At 42.5% G+C, this 22,233-nt stretch overlaps 1 protein-coding gene across 1 annotated transcript in view; it reads left to right on the top strand.

Moving 5' to 3' along the window:
- Positions 1-1,920: 1,920 nt before the first annotated feature.
- STAT1 (signal transducer and activator of transcription 1) overlaps positions 1,921-22,233 on the top strand; it is a 42,978-nt gene continuing 22,665 nt past the window's right edge. Inside the window, exons 1-10 of the mRNA XM_040475682.1 lie at positions 1,921-2,038; positions 2,342-2,493; positions 7,240-7,368; positions 8,715-8,859; positions 10,135-10,233; positions 15,990-16,079; positions 17,089-17,167; positions 18,258-18,349; positions 18,758-18,909; positions 21,118-21,276. Coding sequence (XP_040331616.1) covers positions 7,241-7,368; positions 8,715-8,859; positions 10,135-10,233; positions 15,990-16,079; positions 17,089-17,167; positions 18,258-18,349; positions 18,758-18,909; positions 21,118-21,276 — 944 coding nt within the window. The 5' untranslated portion in view covers positions 1,921-2,038; positions 2,342-2,493; position 7,240. The remainder of the gene's footprint in view (positions 2,039-2,341; positions 2,494-7,239; positions 7,369-8,714; positions 8,860-10,134; positions 10,234-15,989; positions 16,080-17,088; positions 17,168-18,257; positions 18,350-18,757; positions 18,910-21,117; positions 21,277-22,233) is intronic.

Here is a 22,233-nt window from a genome sequence, read left to right as displayed (position 1 = left end):
AGTTGCCTTATTATTCCAGCTCCCTCTGCTTCAAGGAGTCAATTTATCATATGGGCATACCTTCCAAGATCTAATCTAGGCTGGACTCAGGGATGCCTACCTGGGGGAGTGCCATTTAAGCTGAGTTTTTAGCTAGGACATAAAAGATGAGTTAGCCAGAAAAGAGGATGGGGGAAGGGGATGTTGCCCCAAGTAACTTTCCAAATGGAGAACTGCTGGTGAGAAGGTCCTGAGTTTGGGGAAAGAGCTTGGCATATTTGAAAAACAAAAATGCTGAAGTATGGAAAGGAAAGAGTGGCACAAGATGGGGTTAGAGAAAGTGATAGTGGAACCAGGGCTTTGTACGCTCTATTAAGAATTTTGAATTTATAAGGGGTACCTGGGTCGCTCAGTGGGTTCATCGTCTGACTCTTGATTTTGGCTCAGGTCATAGTCTCATGGTTCATGAGATTGAGCCCTGCATTGGGCTCTGCGCTGGGTGTGGAACCTGCTTAAGATTCTTTCTCCCTCTCCCTCTCTCTCTGCTCCTCCCTCCACCTCATAGGTGCAGGCACACATGCACGTATGCACTTTCTCCTTCTCAAAATAAATAGACGTTAAAAAGAAGTCATCATGAGATTTTTAAGTTGGCAAACATGCTCTGCTTTGAAATCCAAAACAAAATCACTCAAACTGTTCTAGAAGAATGGGTTAAAAGGGAATTAAGAGCAGGGTGCCTGGCTGGCTCTGGTGGTAGGGCATGTGACTCTTGATCTCAGTGTCGTGAGTTCAAGCCCCAGGTTGGGTATAGAGATTACTAAAAAAAAAAAATGAACTTTTAAAAAAGGATGGAATTAAGAGCTTAAGTGAAGCAGCCATTTGGGAATCTACCGCAATAATCCAAATGAGAAAAAAGTGCAGATGGTATAAGAGTTGTAAAGAAGTCGATGAGACTTGAGGAATGTTTAACAGGAAGAATCAGCAAGGCTGGAGGACCAGGTGTGGTGGGTCAATATCAAAGATGACTCCTAGAAGAAGGCACTATCAAAGATGACTCCTAGCTCTCTGACACATACTAACTCTAGGTTAAAAAAAAAAAGGGGGGGGGGTGGCAGTTTTGAAGAGAAAGATGATGAGTTGGTTCTGAATAGAACTAGTTTGCACAGTTTACCAGACATCCGTGTTAAGTCCAGGGAAGACTATACACATGCGTGAAACTTACAGGAGAGGTGTGGACAGAATCCACATGTAGAAGCCCTTCACATCTAGAGGGAAATTGAAGTTGTGGGTGAGATCATCACTGACAGTGTGAGAAATGTAGGTAAAGCTAACCAACATCTGGACCCTGACAACATTTAACACTGAACGGTTCGGCAGTGGAGTGAAGCAGAGATGAAGAAGTGTGCCTGAGAGGTGGGAAGAAACAAGCAGGATGTCGTTGCATGGCCATGGAGGAAATGCTGAGAAATGGAGGCGCCAACTGTTTCTGAGTGGTCCAGTAAGGTGAGGACAGAAAAAGCGCCCCCCCTGGGTTCAACAACACGCAGGTCAGCTGCTAAACTTTGCTTCTAGACAACGTCCCCACCTGTGTCCTTTGTCTTGGGTTCAAGTTTGCGCCTCTGCAAATACAGACTTCCTTTTACTTGTTCTCTAAAATGTTTAGAGGTAACCGGCAGTCGGCCGAGTTGCAACACACAGGGGAAGCTTAACGTCAACCAACCCCCACCGCGGGGCTCGGCTCAAAGACTAGGGAAGGACCTCGCGGGCTGGCAGAGCGGCGGCTCCGGAGGGGAGAGAGCCCGCCCGCGGAACAGCCACGTCCGATTGGCGGATTGCAGCAGCCTCTCGGTGATTGGCGGAAGCGGAAGAAGGCGGGGCGCCGGGTGCCGTCTTTTCTCCCAGCTGGTACTTTCGTTTTCCTGCACGGAGTCTGCGGAGTGGCTCCGCCGGACCCGGGACGACGCCCGTTAGACCCCAGACCCAGTAGAGGTGACCCGGGTGCCCGGGAAAGGCAGCACTGCTGCGCCTCCGCCCACTGCTGCCCGACCCAGAGCTCAGAGTGAGTAGGCATGAGGTTCCGGGTGCCGGGGTGTGATATGCCAGGACCGCCCTGTCGGGGCCTGGTAGCCGGACGGAGAGGACGGGCTTTGCGGGTGAATCCGTCATCCCGGAAAGAATGCGTACCCAATATCACAGGTGTTCTTGGTGACAACTCGATTGTTTCTGGCAGTCGTGCTCTGGCAGTAAAGATGTCTTCTGAAATAGAATTTTCCCACACAAAACACTGCATTTCCCCGTTTACCTCCACCTTTTCCTCCTTCCCGCCCCCTTCCACGACAGTCATCTTTTCTTCTTTTCACAGAAAAGTTTTCATTTGCCGCGTGCCATCCTTGGAGAGCTGTCTAGGTTAGACGCTCACATCCTGTGCATGCAAACCCAACAGTGTTGGCACCTGACGTGAATAGCTGCTGTTTGGGTTGGATCCTTAGCCCCTTGCTGGGACACAGGTGACAGGTCAGTAATTGTTCATGGGAGCGAATGAATGAGTGCATAATTTTGGAAATTTAATTCTGATTCTATGTTTAATTTTTTTTAATATTTATTTTTGGGAGAGAGACTAACACACAGAGTGGGAGTGGGAGTGGGAGAGGATCAGAGGGAGAGGGAAACACAGAATCTGAAGCAGGCTCCAGGCTCTGAGCTGTCAGCACAGAGCCCAATGCAGGCTCCAACTCACTAACGGTGAGATCAGACCTGAGCCCAAGTCAGTCGCCCAAGGGACTGAGGCACCCAGGCACCCCTGCATCTGTGTTTGAAGATGAAGGAATGTAGGGACGCCGGAGGCTTAATCGGTTAAGCGTTAGTTAAGTTTTGGACTTCAGCTTAGGTCACAGTCTCCTGGTTTGTGAGTTCGGGCCCTGCGTTGGGCTCTGTGCTGACAGCTCAGAGCCTGGAGCGTGTTTCAGATTCTGTGTCTCCCTCTCTTCTCTGTCCCTCCCCTGCTCGCACTCTGTCTCAATCTCGCTCTCAAAAATAAATAAACTTAAAAAAATATTTTTAAAAAAGATGAAGGAACTTAATGTCTTTCAGGAATATAAAAGTTCCTGCAAACCCCCATATTAGTCTTTGAAAAAATTGTGTCTAATACTGAAGAGTTTGTGTGTATGTGTGTGTGTGTATATATATATGTGCACATATATATGGTTGACTGCATTGGATATTGTTTGTGTAAGTTGGAGAGGTTGTTTTTATGGGACAGAAATAAGATGAGCCTCCAGCACAATCCAGTATGCGACCGCTGCTTAATGAGGATGCAGAACTCAGACTTGGTGAAGTATAATATGGTTGGCCCTTTACATTCTAATTCACTATGAAATATACCAGATTTTAATTCAAACTTAGTACATACTATGTGCAGGACACTGTCCAATGTACAGAGAATGCTTAAACAAAAAGAGAGTAAGAAGACATGGTCCCAGCAACTCTGAAACTTACATCATGCAGGGGAGAAATCATAGAGGTTAATAAGGAACTGATGGTCTAATAGAGGGTACAGAATGCAGTGAGGCACAAGTCAAAGAAAGCTGTCTCTGGATGAGTCTTAGCTTTAGCAAGAGGGGGCACCATATCTACCTTTGAATGCTGGTAGGATTTAGAGAGGCAGAACTTTGTGGGGAGGCTGTTTTCAAGGGTGAGTGACAGCTGGAGCAAAGTGAAAATGGTGGGCATAGCCAAAACACTGTAGAGAATTTGGTGAATGATTTGCTCTGTTAATGGATGAAAATAGGGTAAGGGTGCAAATCAGCCTAGGAATGGGCAAACTAGAAGTTTTGAACAAGACAGGGATGTGGTCTATGTGTACAGCAGGAGGCTGGATTGAAAGATAATGTTGGAATGTTTTGTTTTGTTTTAGCATAGACAATCTTTATTCGCAGATGTTAAGAGTGCAAAATGGTGGGGCATCTGGGTGGCTCAGTCAGTTAAGCGTCCAACTTCAGCTCAGGTCATGATCTCACAGTTTGTGAGTTCGAGACCCGCGTTGGGCTGTGTGCTGACAACTCAGAGCCTGGAGCCTGCTTCAGATGCTGTGTTTCCCTCTCTGCCCCTCTCCTGCTTGCGCTCTCAAAAATAAAATAAACATTAAAAAAATTGAGAGTGCAAAATGGTGACAAATCCAAAGGGATGGGAAAGGAGGTGGGGCATGGTTCCCCTTTGTCCAAGTGAGGACCCTGTAATCAGGCCAGTGGGCTGGGAGCACTTGACTGTGGCCACTTTGGGTCCAGCACCCTTCAAAGAACAAGCTCCTAGACAGGAGGTTCCTCACAGAACACGGGAAGGGAACAACACCCCAGAAGAGGCATGGGCTATGTCCCACACCCTGGTAGCCTAGCTCCTGCCCACTACACAGTTTGACAGCTTGGGGTAGGGGTGTTTGGGGACTGGGCTAAACTTATCCCTCTGAAAACCCAGGTATCTGCCTCCTGCCTCAGTCCCCCCTCCACATTCCGCCCCCCCCCCCCACAGTGATTAGCCAGGTTGGATGGCCTAACAGGGCCCAGCCCAACCCAAAGTGAATAGTTCACATAATATACCATATTTTAGCCATTGTGTGGGTTGCAGGCCTTCGGAGACTGCAGGGATCACTGTGGGCTGACCCTAGCCAAACAACCCTTTCTAGGCCACAGAAATCAACCCAAGGTCTTGAGACTATAGAGGGGGAGTCAGCCTAACATTGGAATTTGAGCCAGGTACCTGGGGGATGATCTTGTCACTCCTTGCGTTGGTTACAGATTTTGTGAGAAGATGATATGGCTTCTAGATTTGTTTACATGAATTTGTTAATTGCCTATTCCATGCCAGGTGCTGTGTCTGTATGAGTTCATCCAGTCTTAACAACCACACCGTTGATAGGGAAGTGAGTTTCCTGAGGTCATGCATGTAATAAGAGGTGCTGTACCCCCTCTGGCTGATGCTCTGGCCAGCCTATTTACTTTAGGCATATACTTATTAAACACCTTGCAGGATGGGAGAGAGCCACAGATTTGGAATCTCTCACTCAGGTAAAATTAATTCGAAGTGAAAAATCAAATTCCTATAGCAGGTGTGCCAAAAGGGTGGGTTTGTGTCCATTTCTACTGGGATTTGTGAAGGTAACTAGCTTTATAGTCCCACCATATCCTTACTTTTCTTTGGAAGGAAATTCGTGGAGTAGACATGACTTCATGCCTGCACATGTGTGCTGGCCAGCCAGGACTCGTGACTCTTCCATACCCTGCTTAAAAATCCAGACCCTTCCTCAGAGGCCTGGGAAGACAAGATTCATATATACCCACTCTGCATATTGCCAGCTGTGCACTAATCCTAAATTACGCTGTGGTAATGAGAGGCTCTTTGTTTTCCTCATAGATGTGAGGACTTCCTTAAATCAGGTTTTTGTTTTCATTTCCTTAGAACTGCTGTGCAAAAACTGACTCACAGTTATCCAAATAGGTAGTATTACTTTATCGTTTGAAATTATATTTCACAATGTTGTTTCAGTCTTTAAAAATTAGGGGCGCCTGGGTGGCGCAGTCGGTTAAGCGTCCTACTTCAGCCAGGTCACGATCTCGCGGTCCGTGAGTTCGAGCCCCGCGTCAGGCTCTGGGCTGATGGCTCAGAGCCTGGAGCCTGTTTCCAATTCTGTGTCTCCCTCTCTCTCTGCCCCTCCCCCGTTCATGCTCTGTCTTTCTCTGTCCCAAAAATAAATAAATGTTGAAAAAAAAAAATTATTACTGAGTGGCGCCTGGGTGGCTCAGTGGTTAAGGGTCTGACTTTGGCTCAGGTCATGATCTCGCAGTTTGTGAGTTTGAGCCCCGTGTCAGGCTCTGTGCTGACAGCTCGGAGCCTGAGGCCTGCTTCAGATTCTGCGTCTCCCTCTGTCTCTGCCCGTCCCACGCTTACAATCTGTGTCTCTCTCTCAATATAAATAAATATTTTTAAAAATTAATTTAAAAAAAAGCATAGGGATAAAGCCCTTTGATTAAAAACAATAAAAAATAAATAAAAATAAAAATTATTACTGAGATTAAGAGTTGTGCCAGTTTTATTGTTTGTAGTAGGCCAAAAAGAAAATATATCTTTTTTAAAAGGTAGAAGACAAAAATAATTCATTTTACCATATGAATCACAAAATATAAAATGCCAGTTTAAAACTCTTTGAGTTAAATTATAAATGTACTGCATTTTTAAGAGGACAGCTTGTGGAAAGTTCTTATGATTTGTCCTAAAGCAAATGTAATTAAATAATGTTTTCCATGTTTTATTTGATAAAAGTGCAGATTCATTTTGAAGGCATATTATATACCCAGCACTATTCTGGAGATATAGTGGTGAACAATCCACCCACCTTCCAATTTCTTCCCTTTGTGTGGGGAAAACAGACAGTAATCAAAATAAAAAAGACAATAGGGGCACCTGGGTGGCTCTGTCGGTTAAGCATCTGACTCTTGATCTGAGCTCAGGTCATGATCTCACGGTTTGTGAGACTGAGCCCTGGGGTTGCGCTCTGCACTGAGAGTGCAGAGCCTGCTTGAGATTCTCTCTCCCTTTCCTTTCCATCTCTCTCTACCCCTCTCCCGCTTGCTCACACATACGCATGCTCTCTCTTTCTCTCTCAAATAAACATTAAAAAAATATGTATGCATATGGTAGGTTAGATGGTGGTAAGTGCTATGGAGAAAAATGCATCAGGGCAGAGGGATAGTATTCTACGAAGTGAGAGGTGATGTCAGTTTAAAAAAGGTGTCCAGAAAAGGTTTCCCTTTTATGTTGACATTTGAGCAAAGGCCTGAAGATGTGTTTTCTGGAGAAGAAAAAAAAATATGAACTCCCAAACCTCAGTAAAAAACAGGTTTCAGACTATAAGCACCATTTAAATAATATATTTCGGAGACAAATTATGTTTTGGGTTAAGATATTTAAAGAAGCAGAGGTGCCTGGGTGGCTCAGTCGGTTGAGCGTCTGACTCTTGGTTTTGGCTCAGGTCATGATCTCATGGTTTCATGAGTTCGGGCCCCATGTTGGGCTCTACCGGGGGTGCAGAGCCTGCTTGGGATTGTCTCTGTCTCCCTCTCTTTCTGATCCTCCCCCACTCACACTGTCTCTGTCTCTCTCAAAATAAATAAACTTAAAAAAAAAGATATTTAAGAAAGCATAACACTAGATGTGCTTTCTTTGGAACTGTGGTCTTCCATTCACGACCCGTGTTCTGTTCCCTTATAGGATGTCTCAGTGGTATGAGCTTCAACAGCTTGACTCCAAATTCCTGGAACAGGTTCACCAGCTCTATGATGACAGTTTTCCCATGGAAATCAGACAGTACCTAGCCCAGTGGCTAGAAAAGCAAGACTGGTAAGAAAAGCCCACTTGAAGTTTTTCTATGCTTTTAAAATAATTTGTTGATTAAGTGACTTAGAAAGACATTGACTAAAAGATGAATCACACTGTGACCTTTGGGACTGTCTGTTGCAGAAAAATGTATTGGTTTGAAAAATGGCATGTGTCTCTACAAAGCTAAATTCATTAGTCATTAAGTACTTTTATGCTGTTTTGTCCATTTAATTATGATGCATACTCCTAAGTGCTTTGGACGAGTTAGATAATGCTGAAACCAATTATTTTCCACATTAGGATCCAAGCTATAGAAAGAAGTTAAAAGAAATAATTATAGCCCAATTATGGTAAAACATTGATTAGAAATATGAAGAAAGTAATAAAATTAGGGGGATATCCCTAAAAACTGATATGTGGTTTTTTTTTTAAATTTTACCATTTGTTGATTGCAAAAATTTTAAATGTTTTAAAAGTATTCACAATATGGAGTGAAGGCCCCTTTTGTCTTTTTTCCTCCAGAGATTAGCATTAAGAGTTTTGTGCACAATCTAGAGTCCTAGAATTTTTCAAGCTAATTGTGCATAATATATTGTGTATGGGTGCCTGGGTGACTCATTTGGTTAAGTGTCTGACTCTTGACTTCTGCTCAGGTCATGCTCTCATGGTGTGAGATTGGTGGTGAGATTGAGCCCTGCGTCAGGCTCCACACTGGGCTTGGAGCATCGTTGAGAGTCTCTCTTCCTTTGCCCCTTTCCCTGCTCATGATTTGTCTTTCTCCCTGCTCATGCTTTGTCTCTCTCCCTCAAAGAAAGAAAGAGAGAGAGAAAGAAAGAGAGAGAGAGAGAGAGAGAGGGAGGGAGAGAAAGAAAGAAAGAAAAAAGAAAGAACGGAAGGAAGGAAGGAAGGAAGGAAGGAAGGAAAGAAAGAAAGAAAGAAAGAAAGAAAGAAAGAAAGAAAGAAAGAAAAAAAAGAAAAATTAGAGGTGCCTGAGTGGCTCAGTCAGTTAAGCATCTGACTTCAGCTTAGGTCATGATCTCACAGTTCATGAGTTCAAGCCCTGCATGAAGCTCTCTGCTCAGTGCAGAGCCCGCTTCAGATCTTCTGTCTCCCTCTCTCTATGCACCCCCTCACTTGTGCACATACGCACGTGCTCTCTCTCAAAATAACATTAAGAAAATTAAAAAAAAAGAAAAATTGTACAAACTGCTGTTCTGAAAGCAACATCAGTCTTAAAAGAAGGAGCAAAACCTGAGAACACACTTAAAATTTGTTTTTTTTTAATAATTTTAATAAGGAAAGTAGTGTTTATTTTGTACGTTTAAAGTAGTTTCTAAAATGAAATGTATAAATTTCAAATCTCCTAGGGAGCATGCTGCTAATGATGTTTCATTTGCCACCATCCGTTTTCATGACCTCCTATCACAGCTGGATGATCAGTACAGTCGCTTTTCTTTGGAAAATAATTTTTTGTTGCAGCATAACATAAGGAAAAGCAAGCGTAATCTTCAGGTATGACCTGGATTTTGTGTTTCAGTCAAAATGTTCCCAGGCTCATATAACAGTTTATTGAGCATGCACTCGTTGGTATTTTTAAAGGTTACAGAGACTGTAAATAAACTACCTTTATATGGCTAATAATTTTATAGCATAAGCAAAGTAAAATACGAATTCATTTAGTAAACATGTAAGGAATTTTCAGGTTTAAGTGTATCACCTGTTAGGCATCAATAATTCTGAGAGAAATGTGATGCTATAACCTTGTTTTGCTAGAAATTGTTGAAATTTAAGCCCAAGAAAAAGGGTTACATTTTAAAAGCAGTGGGCTATAGAAACATGTCAAACTCCAAGGAGATTTAGTGATGAGTCCAGTCTGAGCCCTTGGTATACAGATGAAGAAAGAATAAGTTCGGAAAGGTTTGATAACCCTGAGGCCTGATACTGAGTTGGTGAATTAGAACTAGGAGTCCACCTTTCCTTGCTTTTGGAGGAATTACCTTCCCAGGGAAGAGAAAGTCGAAGAGAGTCCCAGGCAGGAGAGAATGGGCTACAAAGTTTTAGGATTTTTTCAAAAGTACTCCCAGTATCCCCTAAGCCTGGCTACCATATTTATTTCTATATTAATGGAACTTTTCTGTTTCAATGGAGGTGAAAGCTAGCATTTTCTTGTTTCATACCATGTCACCAAACTCTTCAACTTAGGTAATTAGGAGCTTTTTCTTTTGTGTGTGAATGTATCTATGATTTTATAATACCAATGACAGGGGGAAGTCAGATTAAGTTTATAGAAATTTGATCTCCTATAGACTTGGCTTGAACATGCCTGTTACAAAGAGCTGTGATTGCCAGTATTTTGTAAACTGGCTTTGACAAGGAAATATACAAACTGAAAAGAGTATCTTTAATCTAATTCAAAGCAGAGACCAGTAGATACATTAATTGAGAAATACCATGGATAATTTCTGTACCATTTACATGGTCTCAAGATCCTAACAGAACATAATTGGTCTCAAGAACAACAGAAATTAAAGTAAAAATATTATAGGAACCATGTATGAAAATACTTGATTTTTTAATCAAGAAATAATTTACGTATCTGCACTGATTGGAAGTTTTTGTCGTAATTTGTAAAAAGAATATTTAGACTTTACCAAAAATGGCTTGTATAGGATTTAATAAATACAAGATGAGGCTTCTCAGTGAATAGGAGTGAATTCAATTTATAATATACAATGGCTTAAACATTCTGAAATTTAGTTTGTTTTTATTCTGACAACGGATATCTAGGATAATTTTCAGGAAGACCCAATACAGATGTCTATGATTATCTATAACTGTCTGAAGGAAGAAAGGAAGATCCTGGAAAATGCCCAGAGATTCAATCAGGTACTTTTTTTTCTAATTGAACACTAAAGATAATAGTAAAGTAAAAATTCATTCATTTATCCAACAAATATTATCAACACCCTGTTCAAGGCAATGTTGTATAGTTCTCTGATTTTATGGCCCCAAAGAATGGGAAAAACCAGATATAGAGATTTTATAGATCCAGGCTTTTAGAAAGCACCGTATCTAATAGAAGTCATTCTGGTGAGGGAGAGAGGTAATACATAAACAAAATACTTTCAGATAGTAATAATTACCATGAGGATACCAAAGCAAGATACTGTGATACAATAATGGAGTATTTGGAGGATGGGGTTGTTTCTTTAAATCAGGGTCCAGAAGCTTCTCCGAGACAAGGGGCAGGGACGGAAGCCGGCAGACAGAGGGCTCTTGCAGCAGTCCAAGGGAGAGAGGGCAGAAGTGTACTCGGGAAAGGTGCAGTCAGTAGAGGTGGGAAGGAAAGGACAGATTATGCTTTGGACATGGTATCAACGGGGCTTACAGTGAAGGATCAAATATGGGAGTGAGGGAAAGTGAAAAAAAGATGACTTCATGGTTTATGACTTGAGTCACTTGGAGATACTGTTTATTGAGTTAGGGAAGAAGGAAAGGACTGGAGTAGGACTTTTATAGGACATAGTATGTATTGGAGAAGAACAGGTTGATGGGAGAATCAAGAGCTTTGTTTTAAATAGGACTGAGTTACCTCTTAAATACATAAGACATCCAAACAGGAAACGAGTCAGAGTTGTTTTTAGTTCCAAGACTTTTCATCATGGTTTTGCTAATACTAATACAAACCTTCCCATCAGTCAGGGTTCAGATTTTTTAAATTGCCATGGCATTTGTTCATTCCTTTCTTGAGTGAGTGATGGAGTGGTGAGAACAACCCAGAAGGCAGACAGTTGTGAAACCACCGGATGGGTTGTTCTGGTTAAGACCCTTCCAATGTGAGGCTGGGGTGGAGGGGCAGGGTGGTTGGGGGTGGGGGGCGGTGGAGAATGCGAGAGTATTAGAATTTAAGTAGTGGTGGTGAATGCCATTCTCCATTCGCTTTCTGGGCATTTGACCCCAGTGCTTGTGAATCTGCTCCTTTCCTGGGCATTTAGTTCCTGCCTCCTCGTCACATTGAAAGCACCTTGCTGCACTAAGCATTTAAAGATATTTATTTGTTCTCAGCTCAAGCTAGTTCCTCTGGTACCGGTCCTAGTGACAAAAGTGCATATCAGCGCTGGCTGCCTGGTCTCTGCAGGAGCTATGCCCATCTTCAACATGGCATTCTGCACCTGAGAGATTTTAAGCAAGAAATTTTGATTGTGTGTGACTTTCATCTTAACACCACTGTGCGATGGGCTGGCCACTCCTGTGTCTCAAATAAACTTGGGAGGACCGCCAAGAGCAGAGACAGGCAGAAAAACAGTTTCTACTACTTTGGCACTCAAGCATTTCTCACCTCACATTCAGCCCTGAGGCCCAGAATTGGCATTGGGAGGCAGAGAAGGGGACTGACTTCTCTTCTCCCAGATCTTGGGTATGCTTTAGGTCTTAAAAGCTTGCAAACTTTTGTCTCCCCTTTAAAAATGTAGGTAATCTGGGGAGAGGTTCTTTTTAAGCCTTTCAGAAGACACATGAGGTATCCGTGAACACCTTTAAGGGGGTTTAGTTGATTGTCTAGCTGAGAACAAGAGAAGCAAGACTTTTGGGAGTTTGAGGGAAGGATGTGGATGTCTGAGGCCATCAGGGAAAGGGAAAAGTCACCAAAGTTACCCAGCCACTACAGGCTGGGAAACTGAGAAACAGTTCTTTGCCATTTCTCCCCTTATTGAAGTAATTACATTTTGATAATATATCTTTTATTCATACTGACATCTGTATGTATGGGATGATAAGATGTCTGTATTTCATTCAAAGGAACTCCATTTGGGACCAGATGTACGGAGAGAATCTAGATGAAACAAGAATGTCCATGAATTGACTGATAGGTGTGGAAACTTATAGGTACACAGGGAATCAAGAAGTTCAGCATGTTTAAAACATGCAAAATTCAGTCTGTTCACCGCATTTAAAGAGCACAAAATTCTGTTAGAAATGTTGAGATAGGAGAATATTGTTCCCATCATTATTTAATAGAAGAGCTTTTAGAAAGTACATTTAAGAGAATATGATATCATATGTAGATATTTCTTAGTAAACTACAAATGTTTTGTTTGCTGCCATTATAGAACAGCAAAATGTTGAAAAAGTTGTATGTATATGTATGGACAAAATTAAGGTCCATAGGGTTTGCCACAGTGGGCAGTGATCTTTTCTTTCAGGTTAGAAAGACAGACATAAAGTAGCTGTTCTGTCTTTGTGATCTTCAGTAATAATAGAGTTACCATATACTGAATGCTTACTTATTTATATAAACATTATTTCATTTGAATAAATGTTTTCAAAACTGTCACTGAAATTAAGTATTCTTATCCCCATTTTATAGATGAAAAAACTAAGGTTTAGAGGGCAGGCACTTTGCTCATGGCCACAGAGCTAATGAGGTTTGGAATTTAAACCTAGAATTAATTGTCTGACTCTAAAACCTATTCATTAGAGAAGTCTTTTGATCTGTCTTCGGGTGTTGGATATGTGAGGTGGGATAGGATGGCATTCTGACTGGGACTTCTGACACCCATTGAGTGCCTGTCACAGATCCTTTTACTTAGACATCTGCTCATTCATTTGAAGAGAAAGCCTCCCTAAGCAGACTTTTCCTTGGTCTGGGGTGTGCAAGTAACTCCGTTCCAATTAAAACCATCCAAACAAAGTCTATAAGGTGCAGGTGTGCAATGAGAAAATAGGAGTAAAGGACTGCGAAGGTTTCTTCCAACTTTAACATTTTTTAAAAGTTTTTATTTAAATTCCAGTTAGTTAACATACAGTGTAATATTAGTTTCAGGTATAAAATACAGTGATTCAACGCTTGCATACCCAATTTTAATGTTTGGTGTTACTGTGGTTTCCTGATTTTCCTGGTTTGTCAGAAACTTAAAAAGTTAAAGACTCACCCTGGAAGTAGTATCAGACTCAAAAGTGTAGGGTTGTCATAGTGCTGGTATTTTTTAAGTACTTGATAGTAAAATACTTAACAGCCACCTAATATTTGGGAGTAGGGTAGAAGGATGAAGTGGGACAGGAGAACAAGGAATAAGAAAGAGAATATCAGAGTGTGTTAGTAACTGGGACGGACTGCTGAAGTTTGAAGCAGGAGGTTTCTTGGGCCTTTGCCACAGTCACCAGATTTTTTTCTGCCAAGCATTTCCTAGTGTGACAGCAGGAAGAGAATGGGGTAGCTGTGAGTGCAGCTGCCTTCTTATAACCATCATTTACCCATTTACTAAACTAACCTTTGACAGTGTAGGAAAAAGCAGGAAGTCAGCATCCTCCAACGGCCCAGCCCCTCTGGGTGAAGAAGCCCGGCTCTTAGGAGAGCCCACAGGACAATGGCATCCATGCCGTACTTCTAGCAGACAACAGCAGAAATTCCTCCGCAGAGACGGGAAGGCTTACGGAGCTGCTCATGGTGATACCTCATTCTGAATGGCCAGAGCAGCCCCATTTATTCCTTGGTGACATGTGGCACCTGGGGATACCAGTCATTTTAGGGCATTTTTAATACACGCTTTATATAGATACAATTCAGATGTTTTGAACTTCTGCAATTCCAGAATATATAAAATGAAGGAAGGGTTCCAAAGATTTCTGTAAACAAAGAATAACTTTGATTACTGAAACCTAATAGAGGTGGAACGAAAAAGAATATTATAGGCCAATTTCACTTATGAATATCAATGTAAAGTCCTAAATAAAATATATTAGTGATCAAAGTTAAATAATACAGTAAGAAAATAATATGACCAAGTAAGATTTATTCCAGATTATAATAATTACAGAGTTTATTGTGACTGGGAAATTCGTTAATGCAACTCATTATGTAAACAGAGACAAAGAAGAAAAAGCATGTGCTTATCTCTACAGTTGCTGAAAAGGGCTGGCAAAATCCAACACCCTGATAAGAGACATTAAGTAAAATAGGAATTGATGGATATCTCTTTAGCCTATTAAAATATACATCTCTCAATTCTATAAACAGTATCTTACTTGGTTTGGAAAACAGTAGTAAGTCAGAACCATGGCAAGGATGTTCACCGTTTCCCCTAATATTTAGATAATGTTACATTGGTGGTATTCACCAATGCAGTTAGGCAAGAGAAAACCATTAGAAGCATAAGAATCAAAAGCAACATCATAAAGATATCGGCTCTCCCTAAGTTATTCATAATTTTAATGTGCTCCCAATAGAAATACCAAGTTGCTTTCTGAAGCTATGAAAGTCATCAGGAAAATAAACCTGCAAGAATAGCAAGGAAATGCATGAAAAAAGTACAGCAGTGAGATGGGACCAGCCCTATTAGATATACTCCAAACCCTCTGTAATCAAACACTGTTCAGGTGCTCAGGCTTATGAAGAAAAAGCCCCATGGGAAAGAAAAGAAAATCTAGGAGTTGAAACCAGGTACATAAAATTTGGGTGATAAAAGTGGCAACTGAAAGTTCTGGGGAAAATACGAATTTCTCACTAAATGTTGTTAAGATGAACGGATAACCAAGTGGGAAAAAGTTAAAATTGGAGCCATACTTCACAGTAAACACAGGAATAAACTTCAAATGGATCAGAGATCTAAAAGTAAAAAAGAAAAAAAGAAACTATGCACGGTCTAGGTTAAAAATGGGTGAACTCCTTTATAATCTGTCAGTCCAGAAGGGCTTTCCAATAGGGAAAATCCAGATATGAAAGAAGAAAATACTGATAGATTTGAATATATAAAAATACCCACATAGAATCTGTGCTGTGTAGGACTCTATGTAAGAAAGTTTGATGGGCACAGTTTTTGCCATGGGAAGGGGCTTTAACTCTAAACAAAAATAGCATCTTTCTAGAATCTCATCTATATGAGAACAGTCTCGTGTTTCCCACTCTGCCACTTGGGCCTAGGACGTTGCCTGACCTTGACTTAGTCTCTTGTAAGTCATACTATGTGAGTCATGGAACACCTTATGCAATGAACACGTAGACACTGCTATGTCCATGTCCTGATTATCGAGGATGGGACCAAATACTATCAGTGTGTCTGGGTTGACAGTCATTATTGCTTTAGGGTAGCCGCTACTCGTTGAAGTCCTTCAATGGCAGTGCTGTTCAATTTTGATAGGCCTCTGAATCACCTGGGATCTTGTCACAGTGGAGCTTCTGATTCAGTAATCAGATTAGGACCCGAGAGTCTGCATTTCCAGCAAGCTCCCAGGTGGTAAGGTACTGCTGGTCTGGGGACCACACCATGAATCACAAAGCTTTGAAACAAGTACAGGGTTAATAAGAATAATCTTGTCTACAGAATTTGAGAAACCGTGAAATAAACTTCTCATGTGGTACCATGCAACTGTGTGAATTAATGGAAAACTCCAGAAATACTCTGTTTATATTAGGCATGAACTGAGCCTAGTCTTTCTGTAGCCTTTTTAATAGTTTATCAGCATTTTCCAGGTCCTTGAGAACTGAGCTATTTCTTGTCAACACCCATGTGGGAAGCTTGTAGGAGGTTTTGGAAGGTCTGGGAGGTAGGTAAGAGCACAGGGTATGGACTTGACTTTGGAGAGTAACCAGCGGGTAAATATGCTAGAAGAAATGATACTCGTTAACCACGCACCTCCCATTACAGGCGCAGTCGGGGAATATTCAGAGCACTGTGATGTTAGACAAACAGAAGGAGCTTGACAGTAAAGTCAGAAACGTGAAGGATAAAGTTATGGTAAGTATTGAATAAATATATACATTTAGCCTCTTTTTGTAAAGGAAAAAGCTTTCGATTACTCCAGTGTGAATGTGGTAACTAATTTGTTTTTCAAGTAGTTGAGAGAAAAGTTTTGCTGAAGTTCCAGACCATAAGTAAACAAATTGGTTAAACCAATGAGCAGATAGACTTTTATGGCCCCTTTTATAACTTCCAAACATTGAGCTTATCTCTTTCTTCCTTGCGAGATTGTGCAGAAACTGTCGACTTTGCCCCATCACACAATAAACTAGATGTTGCTGCTCTAAATAGCCTTTTACGTCTATGCTTCTCAAATCTGGGGTGTTCCTGGGATTACACAGAGCTCCAGCATGAACATAGCTCATCTTTTTCAAGCACCTGTTATACTCTAAAACTTGAAAAGGGAACAAAAACATTTCACTTGAAAGAAATTCTGATACATTTCCGATTAGAATAAAATATCCACAACAATTTTAAGATAAAACCTGTAAGATCATATGAAAGCAGAGAGCTGCTTTGGTGCCCTTGGTGGCCTGTGTTCACCCCCCTCTACGGTGAGAGCTAAGTCGGGGGAAGAGACAAGGGGTCTTGCTTTACACCAGGACTGTATCTGTGGGAAAGGCCTTCCAGCTGAGAGGTGTGATCTCATCTGGATATTGGTCACCCCAGTGTGGATTTGACTTTGTGCTTCAGACAGTGCCTTTCCGAATTCCAGATTCTTTGAAGCAACTTTATCCTGCAGCCTTCTAAGGAAACACTTCATTAAAGTAGAAATCAAGTAAGCCCAGTCTGGAAATAGCCATATGTTTTCCTTTCTAAAAAAAGTTCTTACATACTTATTAAGGACATTGAAATTATTATGTATGTGATTAGAATTTTGCAAGTTGAATCCATCTTTGAGGGAGCTGGATTGTTACCATGGTTTTCTGGGTCCTATAGAAACAATATATTTCCTAAAGTCTTTGGAAGCAGATGGGTGAAAACCTGTTTATGTTTTTGTTTGTAGTGTATAGAGCATGAAATCAAGACACTAGAAGACTTACAAGATGAATATGACTTTAAATGCAAGACCTTGCAGAACAGAGGTAAGAGTTAACATCGAAACAGTGCCCATTGGCTGTCTTTTTTTTTTTCTGTTTACACTAGATAAAGAAGACAAGTATGTCTTCACATTTGCCAAACGCTTTATGACTCTGAATTGCTAGTCTTGGCTTCTTGATGACTCAAGCCAGGGTCTTAACCTCTGTACTGTTGACATTTTGAACCTGATAATTTTTTTTTGTTGTGAGGGGCTGTCCTACACAGGAGACGTTTAGCAGCGTCCCTGACTTCTTCCCACCAGATGGCAGTAGAACTATTTCCCTAATCCCCCGTGGTGACCACCAAAACTGCCTCCATACCTTGCCGAATGTTCTGCGGTGGGGGTCAGGGGAGTACCACCCCCAGTTGATAACCCCTGGTTATGTGTTATTCACTGTACTTCTTGTACCTGGCCCACTGATGGACGTAGACTGACAGGTGTGCGGGGTTTCCCTGTGCGAATGCCAGAAGCTCCTTCAAACATTGCAGCTCCACATGTATACTCTGCAGAGAAGTTTAGCATTGCTCTTCATGTTTTAAAGCGGTTTTGCTCTATTTTGTTGCTCGTTTTTCATGATGGCAGGCCATTGACTGAAAAGAACCCAAAAGCATGCATTGTGTAAAATATGTTAGGTACTGCTGTAACCCTGGCTGTCATTTGGAGGATACCAAGGTTAATGTAGAGAGATGATTAGTATAATTTGAGGAATAGTAGGAGAGAAAGGAACCTCAACTACTACTTCCTAATATTTCTCTTCCAAAGCTACGGATATGCTTTGTGTAAATTTTTTATATGAGATTTTGAATTTTGTCACTTATGTGCATTTAGGTAATCTGGCAGTGATTTAAGAACCAGACGGTAACTGTTCCCAGTTTCCATGGGTCATTGAAAACAAGTGTACTTTGTTTCAGCCTGTCAGTTTTTATTCTTAGGACATTTTTCTTGTTTTGTTCAGTACAAACTGAAGACCAAACTTTGATCTATCACCAGATAGCATTTGGATTATATTTCTTCTAAGTGCTTGTGAATCTTGGATTTAGTTGGTTTTGGTTTTTTTGCATTTATATTTATCTGCTCTCTCTCCCAATTCACAGAACATGAAACCAATGGTGTGGCAAAGAATGATCAGAAGCAAGAACAGATGTTAATCAAGAAGATGTATTTAATGCTTGACAGTAAGAGAAAGGTAGTGATTCGCTTTCCAGAATAACATGTTGCTTCTGTCACAGGCTGGAAATAATGGACATGAAGTGTATAATAGATGAAGAATTATTTTTATAACCACTTGGTGTAGAGCCCCAGTTGAGATATTTGCTTTTGCTTTTAAAAAATGTTTTTATTGTTTATTTATTTTTGAGAGAGAGAGGGAGAGTGTGTGCGTGAGTGAGCAGGGCTGGGGCAGAGAGAGGGGGGAAAAAGGCTCTGAAGCAGGCTCTGTGCTATGGGCTCAGACTCACAAACCATGAGATTGTGACCTGAGCTGAAGTCAGACACTTAACTCACTGAGCCACCCACATGCCCCTAAAAATTAATGTTTTTAAATTCAGTGATTAAAGATGAACTTACTTCACTTTACTTCTTTCTCTCTCTTTAGGAAGTAGTTCACAAAATAATAGAGTTGTTGAACATCACCGAACTTACCCAGAAAGCCCTGATTAATGATGAACTGGTGGAGTGGAAGCAGAGACAGCAGAGTGCCTGTATTGGGGGACCCCCCAATGCTTGTCTTGATCAGCTGCAAAACTGGTAAGATTCTCCAAAGCTGGCTGGCTAACCCCACGAACTCCTGAAGCACACATTTGAGTTGTTGTTAGTGAAAGGACCCTGTCAAAACTTTGGTTTAGAGTTTGATGTAGTCCAGCTTCTTCTTGCCCTGGAAGCACTCACTTGTAAAGCACACGTTTGTCATGCATGTGGCCCAGGTCAGCCAAGTTCTGCTTGATTTGGAGCACTCCTCTCCCTACTCTACGTGTACCGTGGGATGCAATCATTTGTGCCAAAACATTGGTGACGTCGCCGTCACTTAAACACACTTAACAACTTGAGCCCTGATGTTTTCTTAAAAACAAAATAGTCTGAGACATTTTCCAGGCTTCCATGAGATCGTAGTTTGTCGTGGACCATTCATTTGCTCATCATCGAGTAAACGCTTATTAAACGCCATATGCCCGGCACTGGGCTAGGATCTGGCGACACGTGATGAATGGTTCTTGGTCCTCTCAGTGTGGAGGCGGGAGGTAGATGTAATCATTCCATGCAGTAGAATGTTACCAGTGCTCTAACAAAGGTCTGTCCAGAGTTCTGTGGAAGATGAGGGAAGGAGTCAGCAGGACAGGTTTCTGAAAGGAAGTGGTCTTGCACAGACTCTTGAGAGTGAAGACGAGTACTTCGTGGAGACCAGGGAGGAGACCATCATGGACTGAGGCAGAGAAGAAGAGCGGCTGGGCATGAATGGGGGTCTGCAGTACCCCATATTGGATGATGGGAGAGTGGGGTGCCAGGGAGGACAGGAAGAAAGCGGAGGTGGCAAGATGCTGGAACCTGGTTGTGGAGGCTCCCACACAGTGCTAGGAACAGGACTTTGTCCAGTGGGTGCTGGTGAACCAGGCAGGCTTTTTGTTTAAGTGGAGATTTACTTCTCTGTTTTATTTTTGTTTTACTTCGAAAGGTCACTCTGGCAGCAGTCAGGAGGAAAGGCTAGAGACAGAAAAGCCAGTTGGGCGACTGGGAACATGTTAGTGTCGTTTGGGGGAGGGCCAACAGACCAGAATGGGTGGGAGACTGGATCAGAGAGGAGATGAGGGGATGGTGGCCTGGAACAATTCCCAGGGGCCCAAGGACCGGAGATCTCGGGAGGTTCTCTGGATGCTACTTTTTTAAAAATTCGCAATTAATATTCAGTCATTTATGTTTATTCTATAGATTGTCTGCTCATATTCCAAATTTCTTTTTGGTTAGCACAGAGCTTCCTAGCCCAGTGTGCCTCCGTGGGCCTTGAGGGGCACTGACCCCCCTGTCCTCCTAGTGCTCTGGGAGGCCCTGGGCTGTCTGGAGCCTCCTTGTGGTCATTTAGGCCACGGGGAGCCTCTTCCAGAGCCGCAGATGCCCTCCAGTGTCCTCCACTGTTCTGTCCATAGACTGTCATTTTCTTGTGACAGTGGGGAAGCCCTGGGTTAGAATCCACCTGGAACTTGCCCACCCACCATTAGCCTACCTTCTTTCATGGTCAGGGGCTGCTCTCTGGGTGCCTTGAACAGCATTCGGGAAATGGAACTGTGAAGTGAAGGAAATGTATTTCGCTGGGAGAAGATTTTCTTTTGTCATTACTCCAGCTAGTCAAGTGACAGTCCCACAACCTGACTTGGCTCAGAGGCACTTTACAGTCGGCAAGGAGGAAACTGAAGCAATCACTGGTTTCCTCCTTGGCTAACATTTTGAGTGTCTGGATTGAGTGCTTTGCCTTCTCCTTTCAGTTCAGTGAAACCCTGACCTTGGTTCCCTCTTCTCCTCCTTCCCCAGGGCCTGCCATTCCTATATGTGGGCTCCTTGCTGCCTCCTGCATCACTTCTGATGGAGTCTGCCTCGCTGTGTCCCCTGCCTCTGCCCTCCTCTTTACCCTCTCCCTTTAAATCTCAATTATCTTACAGGTCAGTGGAAATCACAGATCCCCAGCGGGCCGCACCCCACCCCGCCCCATCTCCTCAGGTCCGTCTCGAAGTGTAGGGAGGTCTTTGATCTGGGCTGTAATCAGTGCCGTTGGTTTCTTCTCCCTGAATAACTGCCCTTGAACACCAAGATGAACCTTGTTCTCTGTTTCTCCCTGCAGTGTGTGGCCATGCAGATAACATCGTGTGTTGCCCGTAAAAACCTCTTGTTGATCTCCGTGATTTCCTGTGATCCAGGCTGCTTTATGACAGCCTGCGATTGAGACCCTTGTGTCTTCTCCCTCCCCAGGTTCACCATAGTTGCCGAGAGTCTGCAGCAGGTTCGTCAGCAGCTTAAAAAGCTTGAGGAACTGGAACAGAAATACACCTATGAACACGACCCTATCACAAAAAACAAACAAGGGCTGTGGGACCGCACCTTCAACCTGTTCCAACAGCTCATTCAGAGGTAACTTGAGGGGGATTGGTTTGTATCTTCTGCAATTATTTTACTGGGGAAAATGTTATGGTGATTCAGATCATTTAGAAGTGTTTAATAGGTTATGTAAAAATTTTTAGGACAGTCACCTCTTTCCAAATTCCTGTCTATGCCATTGGCTTTCCATTCTTGTGGCTATCTAGACTGATAACTTGTCAGTTTTACTCCTTGGGCCACTGTGTGCCAAGACCTGTCAAGTCTATCCTGGTGTCCCCTCCTTCCCACACCAAGGCCTCATCCTGTCTCCAGCTCTCAGATCCTCTCTGCTAGACTCATACATGGTCACCTCCCAAGTGCTTCCCTTCTCAGCCCCTGCCTCCCTAGTCCCTGTGACCCTGTGCTTTCCAGAGCAGACTTCAGCCTATCTCTCTGTCACCTGCTCATCCAGGTGGAGCCCCCTACTACACACTTGTACCCTATGTCCACAGTCCCAGCTGGCCACTCCAGGGTGAGCTTCTGCACATGCCTCGTTTTGGCAGACCTCGTGCCCACCACATACAGTCGCTTTGCCTTGCCTCTCGTAACTATTTCCTCCACCTCTCTCTTGAACCTCGTCTCAAAATTGTAAATTTCAGCTTATATCTAATCATGAAATCTTTCCAGAGTTCCCAAATATGTTACCTCCCTTCAAGATCTGCCTGGTTCAGTCTTCATTCTTGTCCCATTCTGGATTTATTATGTAACTGTGTATGTATTTCTGTTGTCTGTGACATAAATTGGGAAGTTCTTGGAAGACAGACATGTGCCTTTGTCATCTTTTTGTCCCCCATAAGGACGTTGTACAGTGCCTTGCCCACGGGCAGGTGTTCCACATATGCTTAGCAGATGAATAAATGGCACTGAGTAGAAAGAAGCATAGAGTTCATATTGCAATTTAGTCTTCATGTTAACTTGACATGTGGCTAATGTCCAAACAGGAATGCCTCA

This window comes from Herpailurus yagouaroundi, unplaced genomic scaffold, assembly GCF_014898765.1.
Source record: "Herpailurus yagouaroundi ecotype Mexico unplaced genomic scaffold, PumYag 140, whole genome shotgun sequence".
NCBI classification, from domain to species: Eukaryota; Metazoa; Chordata; class Mammalia; order Carnivora; family Felidae; genus Herpailurus; species Herpailurus yagouaroundi.
This window is presented reverse-complemented; position numbering and strand designations above follow the sequence as displayed.